Genomic DNA, 12,847 nt, shown 5'->3' with positions numbered 1-12,847 from the left:
GCTAACTTGTGTTTACTCACTAATCCGTAAAGAACAATTTCTCATTTTTCACCACATAAAAGATTCTGCTTCTAGGTACGGCTGGCATCTCTCTCCCAACCCCATAGCACCTTCCTACAGAATAAAAGGGAGCTCTGGTAGCGTAGTGCCTAAGGCACTTGACTGCTAACCAGAAGGCTGGAGGTTCAAACCCACCAGCCACCCCTTGGAAGGAAGATGGGGCAATCTACTTCCGTAGTGATACTGCCTTGGAAACCCAAGGAGGGGTGGCTATGAGTCAGATCCAACTCGACGGCACATGACAACAACAATAACAGAATGAAAGTCTCTTTTCAAATTTACAGTCCCTGACAGGGATGGAATACCTAGAAACAAGGTAAGCACAAGTAAGCCCATGTTTACCTTGCTTCTGCCCCTGATGGGAAGCTGTTGTTGTTGTTAGGTGCTGTCAAGTTGTCTCAGAGTCATAGCAACCCTATGTACAACAGAACGAAACACTGCCTGGCCCTGTGCCAGCCTCACAATCCTTGCTACACCTGAGCCCATTGCTACAGCCACTGTGTCAATCCACCTCATTGATGGCCTTCCCCTTTTTCACTGACGCTCCACTTTACCAAGCATGATATCCTTCTCCAGGGAATAGTCCCTTCTGACAACATGACCAAAGTAGGTGAGACAAAGTCTGGCCATTAATATTACAAGGTCAAATTGAAAGCAATGCAAGTGTTTAACATGTCAGGGAGACTAGGGGGGAAAAAAGACATGACAGTCATTTCCAGGTATTTGGAAATAATTTGACTGATTCTGTCACCAGAGAAACTGGAATGAGAATTTGGTTGCGGCATTTGGGGACTGAGGCTAGACTCACAGATCTTGGACAAGAGGGTTTAACAGTTCAGACCATGTGATGATGACATATGAGCATACTCTGTGCTTAAGCAAAGGATTGATGGTGCAAAGATATCTCAAGGAGGGGAGAATCCATCACAGCCTAGCCTGGTGCCCCCCAAACTTTAACGTGCCTGGGAATTAATCACAAGGAGAATCTTAGGCAGTAATGATTTTTCAGGTGGAGTCTGAGATGCAGTGTGTCAACCCCAGGTGACACCCATGTTGTTGATCCAAGGACCACACTTTAAGTAGCAAGGGCTTAGATTCCAGAGTTCCTTCTCCCAGCTTCAGAAGCCAGGGAAGGTCAAACTCCAAGAATCTTTTCTCCTCTTTTCGTTAACTTTAAGAGTGGCTCTGCATCAAGTTTCAATTGGTTTCTATTGCTACTAGGGTTTGCATCCTGAGATGATCTAGGGTGATCAGTTCATCCTGGTTTGCCCAAGACTTTCTGGGTTTTAGCACCTGAAACTTCCACTTCCATGGACTCTAAACTGAGGTCGATGGTCAGCAGAGTTCGGTGAGGCATGTTCAGAAAGATAAAGACAAGTGGGTAAAAGAAAACTGTAGTTTCATTATAATGAAAGCAAGTTGAACAACTTCAGTAGGCAACTTTGGGAAGCTAATACCTTCGAATCCGCCTTCCTGGTACTCATAATATTTTCTAGAAATCAATGACTTTCTTCCCCCCTCCCCCCCACCATGTTAATGTGAGAAGTCTCTACCCTTCAAAGGAGTATTGTAATAAGCAGGTAAATGAGTGAATAGAAGATACAGTGAAATCTGCTAAAGCCAGAATGTGTGTAAGGCAGCAACCTGTCAGAGAAGGAAAACTCAAACAGTTTCCACTAAAGGGAGAAATAGGTAAGTGGTGACTGCACCCTGTCAAAGGTGGAAAAAACTTGCGAGACGTGGAAAAACAAGTTAGTCCCGTCAAGTTCCAGCTCTTACAGGCTTCACTGTACTGGGTCAGAGGAAAAGATGAGTTCCGTGGCTCTTCTTTGTATTCTGTGTTAAGTTTTAGTGAGGGGCTTAGGTGAGGGAGGTTATGAATAAAAATATTATTAATAGCAACTAATGTTTATTTATTGCTTACCATGTACCAGGCTGGACTATATGAAGAAGACTATGTGAAAAAGAATGTGGCATCCGGATTGGAGGAAGACTCATTAACAACCTGCAACATGCAGAGGACACAGCCTTGCCTACTGAAAGTGAAGAGGACTTGAAGCACTTACTGATGAAGATCAAAGATTACAACCTTCAGTATGGATTAGATCTCACCTCAATGTAAACAAAACAAAAATCTTAACAACTGGACCAAAATGCAACATCATGATAAACAGTGAAAAGATTGAAGTTGTCAAGGATTTCATTTTACTTGGATCCACATTCAATATTCATGGAAGCAGCAGTCAGGAAATTAGATGTCATATTGCAATGGACAAATCTGCTGCAAAAGACCTCTTTAAAGTGTTAAAAGAGCAAAGATGTCACTTTGAAGACTAAGCTGTGCCTGACCCAAGCCATGGTATTTTCAATAGCCTCATATGCATGTGAAAGCTGGACAATGAATAAGAAAGACCAAAGAAGAACTGATGCCTTTGAATTACGGTGTTGGTGAAGAATATTGAATATGCCATGGACTGCCAGAAGGAAAAACAAATCTGTCTTGGATGAAGTATAGCCAGAATCCTCCTTAGAAGTAAGGATGGCAAGACTATGCCTCTCATATACATGTTGTCAAGAGGGACCAGTGCCTGGAGAAGAATATCATGCTTGGTAGAGGGTCAGCGAAAAAAAGGAAGCCCTTCGATGAGGTGGATTAGCACAATGGCTGCAACAATGGGCTCAAGCACAGCAGGGATTGTGAGGACGGCACAGGACGGGGCAGCGTTTCATTCTGTTGTACATAAGGTGGCTGGGAGTCAGAACCAGCTCAACAGCACGTAACAACAACGTGCCAGGAACAATTCCAAGGCTTCAAACATTAACTCATTTAATCTTCATAACAGCCCCATCACACAAGTTTATTATCCCCATTTTACAAAGGAACAAGCTGAGGATCAGCAAGATTAAGAGACCTGCTCAGATTACGATAAGGAGACCTGATTCAGATCCTGAGTCCACGCTTTTAACCACCATGTTATCCTGGGAGGGATAGAGTTGCAAAATAAAATCCAGGATACCAAGTTAAATTTGGATTTCAGAAAAACAACAAATAATTTTTTCGTATATGTCCCAAATAATTCACATTTAAATTCAAATTTAATTGTATTCTTACATGTTATATCTGGCAACTCTATTTTGGGATTCAAAGTCACTGTTGTCTAGTTGATTCTTACTCAGAGTGACCCTAGAGGACAGGGCAGAACTGCCCCAGAGGGTTTCCAAGGCTGTAAATCTTTATGGAAGCAGACTGCACCATCTTTTTCCTTTTGGTTAGCAACCAAGTGCTTAACCACTGCACCACCAGGCTCCTCTACTTTGCCGTGGAGTCATTTCCAACTCATAGTGACCCCTCCTTGAGTTTCTGAGGCAGTATCACTACGGAAGTAGATTGCCCAAGCTTCCTTCCAAGGAGTGGCTGGTGGGTTTGAACCACCAGCCTTCTAGTTGGCAGTCAAATGCCTCAGGCACTACACCACCAGAGCTTTAAGTTGATTTAAATGAGATCTTCATTAATTGACCAAACTGAGAGCATAGATTCAGGAGCCAAACTCTCTGGGTTTGAATCATGCTCTACACCTTACAGGCTGTGCAATATTGGGTGAACCATTTAACCTCCCAGACCTGCAGGTAAAATGCAGATAATACTGATACTTACCTCATGGTATTGTTGTGCACTGTTCTGATGTGTTACTTACAATCTGTTCCTTACAATCTTGAGACAGAAATCACCTATATTGACGCTCAGTTTTCATTGAAGTTATTCTGTATCTTATAAACATATTTGTATGTTGTAATAAAATCTTTATTTTTGTTGTTGTGTGCCATGGAGTCGATTCTCACTCATAGCAACCCTGTAGGACAGAGCAGAACTGCCCCATAGGGTTTGCTAGGCTGAAATCTTCACAGGAGCAAATCACCAACCTTTTGTTTAGCAGCCAAATGCTTAACCATTGTGCCACCAGGGCTCCCTTATATATTTTTTGGTATATCTAATGAAATACATCCAAAGTTCAATCATTTAGATTGACCCAAATTTCAGCATTAACTATAATCATCTTTGTCTCTTTTCTTCTGATAGTTTTCAAATTGAGATTAGGAAAAAAGCTACAAAGATGAAATTTACATGTGATGTAAAATTACTTTCCATAGAGAAAGAATCAATTTATAACCTCATTATTGTATCACTGTTTCACTATAGGAGTTGGTGGGTGGTGCAAACAGTCCATGTGTACTCAGCTGCAGAAATGCTGGAGGTTGGGACCTACACAGAGGCATCTTGGAGAAAGGTCTGGGGAGCCCAGTTCTCCGCTGACACACATGAAGTCGCCTTGAGTCGGAGTCAACTCTACAGCAACTGGTATTTTTGCTTTATGTTTCAATATAACATCGTCAAGTTTTTACTTTTCTTTTTCTAAACAGTACGAAACAAAAGCCCCGATGCATTTGTATTAGGAAAGCTAGGATAAAAGTGGAGGTGGTGAAAAATTTCTTGAAAGTAGATCTTGTTCGAAGACAAAATGTACCACCTTAAGTAGAATAGGAAAGCCTGTAGGTAGGCAGGCTTGTGTTCTGGGAAAAGGACAGTGACCTTACCGAGGGCTGCGGCTGTGCAGTGGGCTATCATGAACCCAGAGTTCAGACCACCTTCAGCCACCAGGAAGGGAGGCAGCTCGCTGAGGGATGGGTTACAGAGCCTTTCGATTCTTCTTTCACTAATTGCAGCAAGTTCATGGATACCAATGGCCAAATAGTCCAGGGCCTGAAAGAATCTCAATTCAGTCAGTCTATCTTGGAATATATTTCCAGAGTCAGAAGCAATTCTAAAAAACTTACTTTGGCTGGGTATTCACCATGGAAGTTTCCTCCAGAAATAGTCTCTCCCCTACTGGCAAAGACCATCTTTCAAAGTAGGTTAAGGTTGAACGTAACGTTATACTTGAATCCCTTCCCAAGCTGCTCATTTTAACATTGGGTGGTAGCCCTTGTACAAATGCGGGGGAGAAGAGAAGAGAGGAGTGTTCCCACAAGCAGATGATGACAAAAAGAGACATGAAAACCTTAAAGATTGGACGCCAAAGACATAAGGAACATGAGATGATGCTCTCTCTGAAGATTCTCAAGCATCGCAACTGTACTAATGGCTTGCTTAGGACTGCCTTCAAAAAGTTTATAATATAAAGCTAAGAACAGAGACCAGGACACCAGTTTAAAAGTAAATTTGGTTTCTTCCAATGGGCACTGTGAGCTTGTGCTCCATAAAATTTACCAAATGGAAGACTCCACTGCCAAGTAACCACCAATACATCTGGAAGAATCCATTCTGGGAAAATATTAATCCTGTAATTAATCAGTAATCCTGTGCCAGAGTTCACAGCAGATGATGGCTGATAGATCCTCACAATTACTACCCTCAGGTATAATTCCATTCTATCAGTATTTTACTTAAACCAGTAGGCACCAACCCAAAGGCAGTGATAGGTTCTCAACCCTGGTTCCAAAGAACTAATTTTCACCTGGTGGGGTAAAGAATAAGGAGCCCTGGTGGTGCTGTGGTTAAAGCACTGGGCTGCTAACCAAAAGGTCTGTGGGTTGAACCTCCAGCCTGCTACAGGAGAAAGATGAGGCAGTCTGCTTCCATAAAGATGTGCAGCCTTGGAAACCCTATGGGGGTTGCTATGAGTCAGAATTGACTCCACGGCAGTGGTTTTGGTTTTTTGGTTTGGGCTAAAGAATATTCACTACCTTTCAAATAGGTATCAGACAGTAACATGCAGTACTATGCTGGGAAACTCAAACTGAAGAGGAATAGTGGTGTTGCACTCATTGTCAAAAAGAACGTTTCGAGATCTATCCTGAAGTACACATTTGTAACCAACTTGATGGCACCTAACAACAACAACTAAGAATTCACTGTGTGTGGGAAAGGTCTGGACTTTCAAAGAGTTGGAGATGCATGTGTTCATTAACTTAGTTAAGTTTGGAGTTTCTCTTTTCTGTATAATGTATAATGGTGTATAATGTATAATGGTGATTTTATTAGGCCTACTTCTTGCACTTCTCCACGAACCTGCCCTAACAATGGGGATTGGCTGTCTCCCATTATCTGGATTCCTGTAGCAAATTATCTCTGAAGCAATTTAGAACTTCAACATATTCTATTGTTCTCTATGGGGCAATGGTGGTCAATGGCAGAATTCTTGCCTTCCATACCGCGGATGTGTGGGCAGTCACCACCCTATGACTGGTACCATCTTTATCAGTGGAGGCGTGCATGCTGAGATGATGCTGAACAGATTTCAACAGAATTTCCTAAGACACACTAGAAAGAAGTTTCTGGTTACCTATTTCTGAAAATCAGCCAACGATAATTCGATGGATCACAACAGTCCCATCCACGACTTATCACAGGGTTGGGGCAGGAACAGGTAACATTCTGTTCCATTATATGTGGGGTCTCCAATGAGTGGGGCCCAACTCGACAGTAGTTAATGACAACATCATTCCCTAGTTATTCCACATTTGTTTATTGATTTCTCAAACTAAAAGTGATTAGAATTTAACTTTCATAGTATTCATCACAATACAGTAGTAGGTGCCCTAGAGTGCAATAGAGAACTGAGAAAAATATTCTTTCAGAGAATACCAGTATTATAGGAAAATCCCCAAATATCAGAGCATTGAAAATCCATTCAATAATAAAGAATCTTTAATTAAGAAAATAAAGGACTTTTTGTTTGAAAATAAAGAAATTTTTGCTAGGAGAGGCAGAGGATTTAGGATTTTCCCTATATTCAGTGATTTAACAGTAATTTTATTTTTACTCCCATAGCATAGTGCCTAAGGCTAAGCCTAAGACTGCTAACCAGAAGGCTGGTGGTTCAAACCCACCAGCCACTCCTCGGAAGGAAGGTTGGGCAATCTACTTCTGTAGTGATACTGCCTCAGAAACCCAAGGAGGGGTCACTATGAGTCGGGTCCGACTTAATGGCAAATAACAACAACAGCAACAACTGCAAGATACCCTTCAAGTCTAAATTATGTAAGTGCAGAATGGATATCTTTGAGTGCAAGAACTGATACCTGAGACAAGACTGCATGGCATTTATGGAAACTACTACTCTATTTGTGGGTTAGTGATTCAAAGACCTACAATACTAACGTGTTTACTTAGTGTGGAGTTGACCAAGTTATAGAACAAACTGAGAAAACATAAACCATACAACCTGAAACAGGCTTGGCAGAGAAAGCATACTGAAAACGTCTTGTGAGGTTACAGCTGCTGTGCAACCAACTGCTGACCCAGGCTATAAACTCCAGGTTCCCAGGCTTCCAAGTCAGCTCTTTCTCCAGCGTTAAGAATGGAGGTAGAGACATCAAATAGGAAAAATGGATTCTTAGGAGATCTTATGGTCTTCAAAGGCAGTATTGTCTCTGTGAAGACTTTGCCAGTGTGACTCCTACCCAATCACATCAACTTCGGGGAAGTAAGCCATCAGAGAACATTCCATTAGCAAAAATAAGATGGCCCTGGGACAAGCCACTCCATTAAGGAAAGAAGAGCTCCATCTTTGCGAAACGGAAATGCTCTTACTATTCTCTCATATTACAAATATGTAAGCCTGGACTTGAGTAAAGTCAGTGTCAGAAATACAAATTTGGGATGGGGTAGGCCATAACTGTTTAATCAATGCCTTGGTAAGTGTTAAAATGTTGCCTTTTACTTAGTGAATCATGGCATCACTACAACCAGGAAGTATGCATAAATGCACGCCTACCCAATTACACTTGTTTTCAACCTTCTACTAACAACCTCATTGGAGGTTTTAGGGCAACTATCTTCATGAAACATTTCAGCCAAAGCTGGGAATTCCTCCATTAATCTTTTATGGGCCAATATTGAAATCACAAGATGTTAGACTCAGAACCCAAGATTAGGTTCACAAGCCTGTTTCTGCCACTTACCAGCTCTGACCTGGAGAAAGCCCCTTAACTTCTGAGCTTTGGGTACTTGGTCTATGAAGCAGAATAACTGAACTGAGACGCTGCACAGAAAATCTCTCCTGCCAGATTAAAATTACCAGCTGGAATTCTATACAGGTCAACCCCAATTTATGCCATATTTGAGTTACAACGAACCACCCTTATGAGTGGATTTCTTGAACATCTTATCATTAATATGATGTTATCATACCCATGACAAGATCAAATTTATAAAGATATTGATAATAAAAGGCAATAATAATGAAAAGTTAAAAAAAAAAAAGGAAAGAGAGATATTAGACTTAGGTCAGACCAACTTACAACAGGGTCATCAGAATGGACCCCTGTTGTAAATTGGGGACTACCTGTAATTACAATTTAGCAAACAATCAAAGGATACAGGATTATCTGTTGCACTGTTAAGTTCTGTAGTAATGATGTTCTTCACAAAACCGATTGTGTCATTCACCACACCATGGATCTAAAATACAATCAAAATAATATATGTGACCAATTGAGTCCCTTAGTGTATTCTCGGGTACCAATATCCTTATAAAATAACATTTTCAGTCCTTTCCCAGAAAGTGCTTTGTAGGTATAACCATGAAAATCACAGTCTTTTTATTTGGAATTTGAAGATAATTTTGTTATTCAGATCTTCTGAATGCTTACTGAAACAAATTAGAATAAACTCATTATCATATGGATCCACGTTAGATCAATTTATACAATACAACATGGTATAGAAGAAAAATGCCAACTTTAGATATAGGCAGATTAAATTATTGTTCTTAATAGGACTTGGGAAAGTTACATTGATAGTTGAAACAGAAAACAGACAATAGACCTTATCTTATGGCTTCTGACAGGTAAATAAGATAATCCAAATGAACTGTTAGATATGACACATGGAAATACTCAGCTGGAAGCTATTATCTAAGGAAGTTAAGTGTGTGAAATATGAAGGTACTGTGCTGGCAGGTACTCATGAACAAGGGAACTACTTCATACTATTCCTCAAGACAGTCACAGGCTCTAAAGCACTGCCTGTCTTCTAGATTCTCCTAGAAGTAAAGGAAGTACTTGTGACTTTGGGCAAGTTACTTCTGTGCCTCAGTTCCCCAAGTGCAAAGTAGGAAAAAGAGTACCTATCTCATAGTTGAAGCAGTGGTGGTTCAGTGATGGAATTCTCACCTCCCATGTGAGAGACCTGAGTTTGATTCCTAGCCAAGGCACTTCACATGCAGACACCACCTGTCTGCCAGTGGAGATGTGGATTGTGTATGCTGCTATGACGCTTTCAAAGACAGACTAGGAGGAAACACCTAGTGGTCTGCTTCTAAAGATCAGCCAATGAAAATCCTTGGGTCACAACAGAACATTATCTTCCCAGCCAATCATGGTGACTATGCAGCATTTTGTTGCATTGTGCATTGGATCACCATGAGTCAGAGTCAACTTGACTGCAGGTACAATAACAACATCTCATAACTGGGTTAATTAAATGAGTTAACACAGGATGATACTTAAAAGGGTGTCTGTCACATAGAATATTCCAATAAAAACCAAACTCATTGCTGTCAAGTCGATTCTGACTCACAGCAACCCTGTAGGGCTGAGTAGAATCGCCCCACAGGATTTCCAAGGCTGTAAATCTTTGTGGAAGCAGACTGCCCCTTGTCTGTCGGAGCCGCTGGTAGGTTCGAACTACAGATCTTTCTGCCAGCAGTTGAGCACTGAACCACTGCACCACCAGGGGTCCTTCATAGAATATCAGGGAGGTTTGAAACTGGGATTTATTCTTACTGTAGAGATAATCAGTCAGTTCTTCCCCTTAGAGATTTTCATTTATTTTTTAATAAGCTCGCTAGACTAGAACTTGCTGACCGAAAGGAAATGGGAGCTTTTACATTAGGGAGGTCTCACTGTTACACTACAGACTGGGACTGGGCACATGCTCAACTTTTATTTCATTATTAAGATCCTCGACAATTTTTCATTCAACTAATTGCCAGTGTCAGATCACATGGCCATATGGTGATGAATTGTGACATCTGCCAATACTGGTGCCTAATGCCACCTCAGATCATCTGCATTTTTTATTTAAAGTTAATCCTTACATATTCATTTATAATGATCTATGTCTGACTGTCAAATGTAGATAAGGTACAACCAGGGTTGTGCACTTGAATTTGGAAATGATACAATTAGCCTTTCCCGTAAAACTTTCCTGACAGGCTGGATCAAGTTCTGTCTAACAGAGAGTACCAGTAAAACTCCATTAACTGACTAAAGCGATGTTGTTACTATGAATTTTAACCAATTAAGGCACTAAACTAACACAGCAAGTTGACTATTGGATTCCTCTGATGAGGGGGTTGAGCAAGGCTTTCCAGAGGAAAGAAACCATTTGCCATAAAGAATTGAAGCTACAGAATTGTAAATGGAGTTATGGTATACCCATTTTTTTAATGGAAACAATAAAGAAATTTGTGTGATAATTGACCTACTGCATGATTCTCTAACATCTTCTTTTCTATTCCAAACCCTTTGAATTTTGGGGGCAGGGAGGAAAGGAGAATTTGTCAGTTTTTGTTTTTACCTGTGGACAGCAGCGCAGGGTATATGCATCTTGTACACGATCACAAAACCTGTGACTTTCTGTGGAAGAGGCAGAAGGGATAAGAAAGGGAGATGTTACTAACTCTTTCACTAACTGTAACCAAATGAGCTTACTCATACGAACATGTCCGCACCTGCTATTTCTGATGGGTGATGATCAGAATCCAAGAGTGACCGAAAACGAAAAGCAACCTCAATTTGCCCACGATGAGGGCGAACAGCGTGAATGTCTAGAATTGATGAAGGAGAAAAAGCCTGAGCAATTGTTACATTTGGAAGGAATTACCAGTGATGGCTCAGGAGTCTCTTAGCTGCTGACATGGGCCTGAAACGTCTAGGCGTCCTTAACCACCACTCAAATTTAGAAACTTATAAAAACTTCTCTTTTTCGACTTCCTTCTTTCTGCTTTAAATATCTGAGTGCAAACCATGTGTTGAACCTACTGGGAATTCAGCTCAAGACAGTGTCCCTCCCCTTAAGAGATGTAGGCTGATGGTGGGAGAGAGCTCTAGGGTGACATGATTTAACTAAGTAATTTTTCTGTTCCTGCTTCTTATGAGGGAGCTAAGAGTACGGAGTCTTTCAAGTTCACTGCACTCAAGATAAGGCATCACTTCTACATTTTTTCTCTTCCAGTTTTCTAATGGGGATCACCCCTAATCCTACTCCAGTTCTAAAATCCCACGAACAGATTCTAATACATAGTTTGATAGGAGTTGGACATGGGTGATCTGGGGCAGGTCATTGAACTCTCAGGTTCAGCTTCTGTCTGTAAAACATAACCGTTTCAAGGATCAAAGGCGGCATGACTTAGATGAAGCTGTAGTGATATTGAGCACAGCACATGCATTTGAGTTTTCTCTCTTCTTCCCTACCACCTACCCTACCATCCATGTCTAAAGACCTTGACTATCCCACCCCACCAACTCTGGCTGAATGAGCAGCAAGTAAAGGGAAGAACTGCACTGACCAGTATCGAAGGCTTTGGTGGTGCCCTTGAGCACCTCCAGGGTCAGGGCCGCCACGATGTCAGCCTGCCGCGCAATAGCATTAGCTCTCTCTACAGCTTCACAGCCCAGGGAGGTTATCATCTGCGTCCCGTTGATGAGAGCCAGACCCTATTGAGAGGGAGAGAAATATTTCCTATTGTATTTACTGTAACTAACCTACATACAAGTTGATTTCATGTCATTTGCTTTCATAGGAGAAAAACCTGCCAGTCGGCTGAACTATGTTTATTCATGTTTTCTAAAGCTCAGGGCAGTAATGTTTATTTAAACACTTGAGGATTAAGTGTTGTCCTCTCTGAAAGCTTTACCACAAATCTGGCAAATGGATTACCTGCTATGTATCCCCATTCTCAGGTGTCCCTCGGTGGTACTAATGTTAATGTGCTCAGCTGCTAACCAAAACGTTGGTGCTTCGAGTCCACTTAGAGGTGTCGCTGAAGAAAGGCCTGGTGATCTATTTCCGAAAACTCAGCCTTAGGAACCCTATGGAGCACGGTTTCACTACGACATACATGAAGTTGCCATGAGTCGAAGTCAACTCAGGGCAACTGGTTTTTATCCCCATTCTCAAGGCAGCAAAGGTAGCTTCAGAGTGTAGACTACACATAAAATCTCTAGCTCTCAATCATGCTACATTTCTTCTTTAACTTGTCACCACTGTGAACAAGACACCCTGAGACAATTCTGGCCTAACACTGTTAGCTAGCATATCCTGAATACAATTTGAAGTTTAAGTTCTAAGAGAACTCCTTGAGGATTTGTGGCATGAAGAATTTTTTAAATGCTTCTTGAGGAGCCACTTTTTTCTTTCTTATTTTTAAATTGTGATTTGGGTGAAGATTTACAGAGCAAATTCACTTTCCAGTTCACAGCGGTTCACATACACTTTGTCTCATGACATTGACCACAATTTACCACAATGCAACAGCTGCCCTCCCACTTCCTCCTCATAGTTACCTCTTCCCAGTGTCCATCCCTCCATGCACTCCTGCCCCCTGAGCTGTCTCCTGTGTGTAAGCAGCCCTTCTTTCCTCCATGACTGTTCTTTCCAAGGAGTGTATCTACCTCAGATAAATGTTCAACTCATATGCATGTCTTTTGTTTGGCTGGAAACCACAGGTGTGGGTTCAGTTCCAGACCTGAAGGGCAGCTAGGGGCCATAGTCTCAGTGGTT

At 41.4% G+C, this 12,847-nt stretch overlaps 1 protein-coding gene across 1 annotated transcript in view; it reads right to left on the bottom strand.

The window, feature by feature from the left end:
- HAL (histidine ammonia-lyase) overlaps positions 1 to 12,847 on the bottom strand; it is a 28,926-nt gene that overhangs the window by 5,357 nt on the left and 10,722 nt on the right. Inside the window, exons 9-14 of the mRNA XM_007949772.1 lie at positions 11,634 to 11,781; positions 10,797 to 10,892; positions 10,643 to 10,701; positions 8,441 to 8,521; positions 4,894 to 4,959; positions 4,654 to 4,819 (exon numbers count right to left, since the gene is read on the bottom strand). Coding sequence (XP_007947963.1) covers positions 4,654 to 4,819; positions 4,894 to 4,959; positions 8,441 to 8,521; positions 10,643 to 10,701; positions 10,797 to 10,892; positions 11,634 to 11,781 — 616 coding nt within the window. The remainder of the gene's footprint in view (positions 1 to 4,653; positions 4,820 to 4,893; positions 4,960 to 8,440; positions 8,522 to 10,642; positions 10,702 to 10,796; positions 10,893 to 11,633; positions 11,782 to 12,847) is intronic.

Source organism: Orycteropus afer, unplaced genomic scaffold (genome assembly GCF_000298275.1).
Source record: "Orycteropus afer afer isolate SDZICR_OR568_19922 unplaced genomic scaffold, OryAfe1.0 scaffold00253, whole genome shotgun sequence".
In the NCBI taxonomy this organism is placed as follows: domain Eukaryota; kingdom Metazoa; phylum Chordata; class Mammalia; order Tubulidentata; family Orycteropodidae; genus Orycteropus; species Orycteropus afer.
Note: the sequence above shows the minus strand (reverse complement) of the source record. Positions and strands in the feature narration are given on the sequence as shown.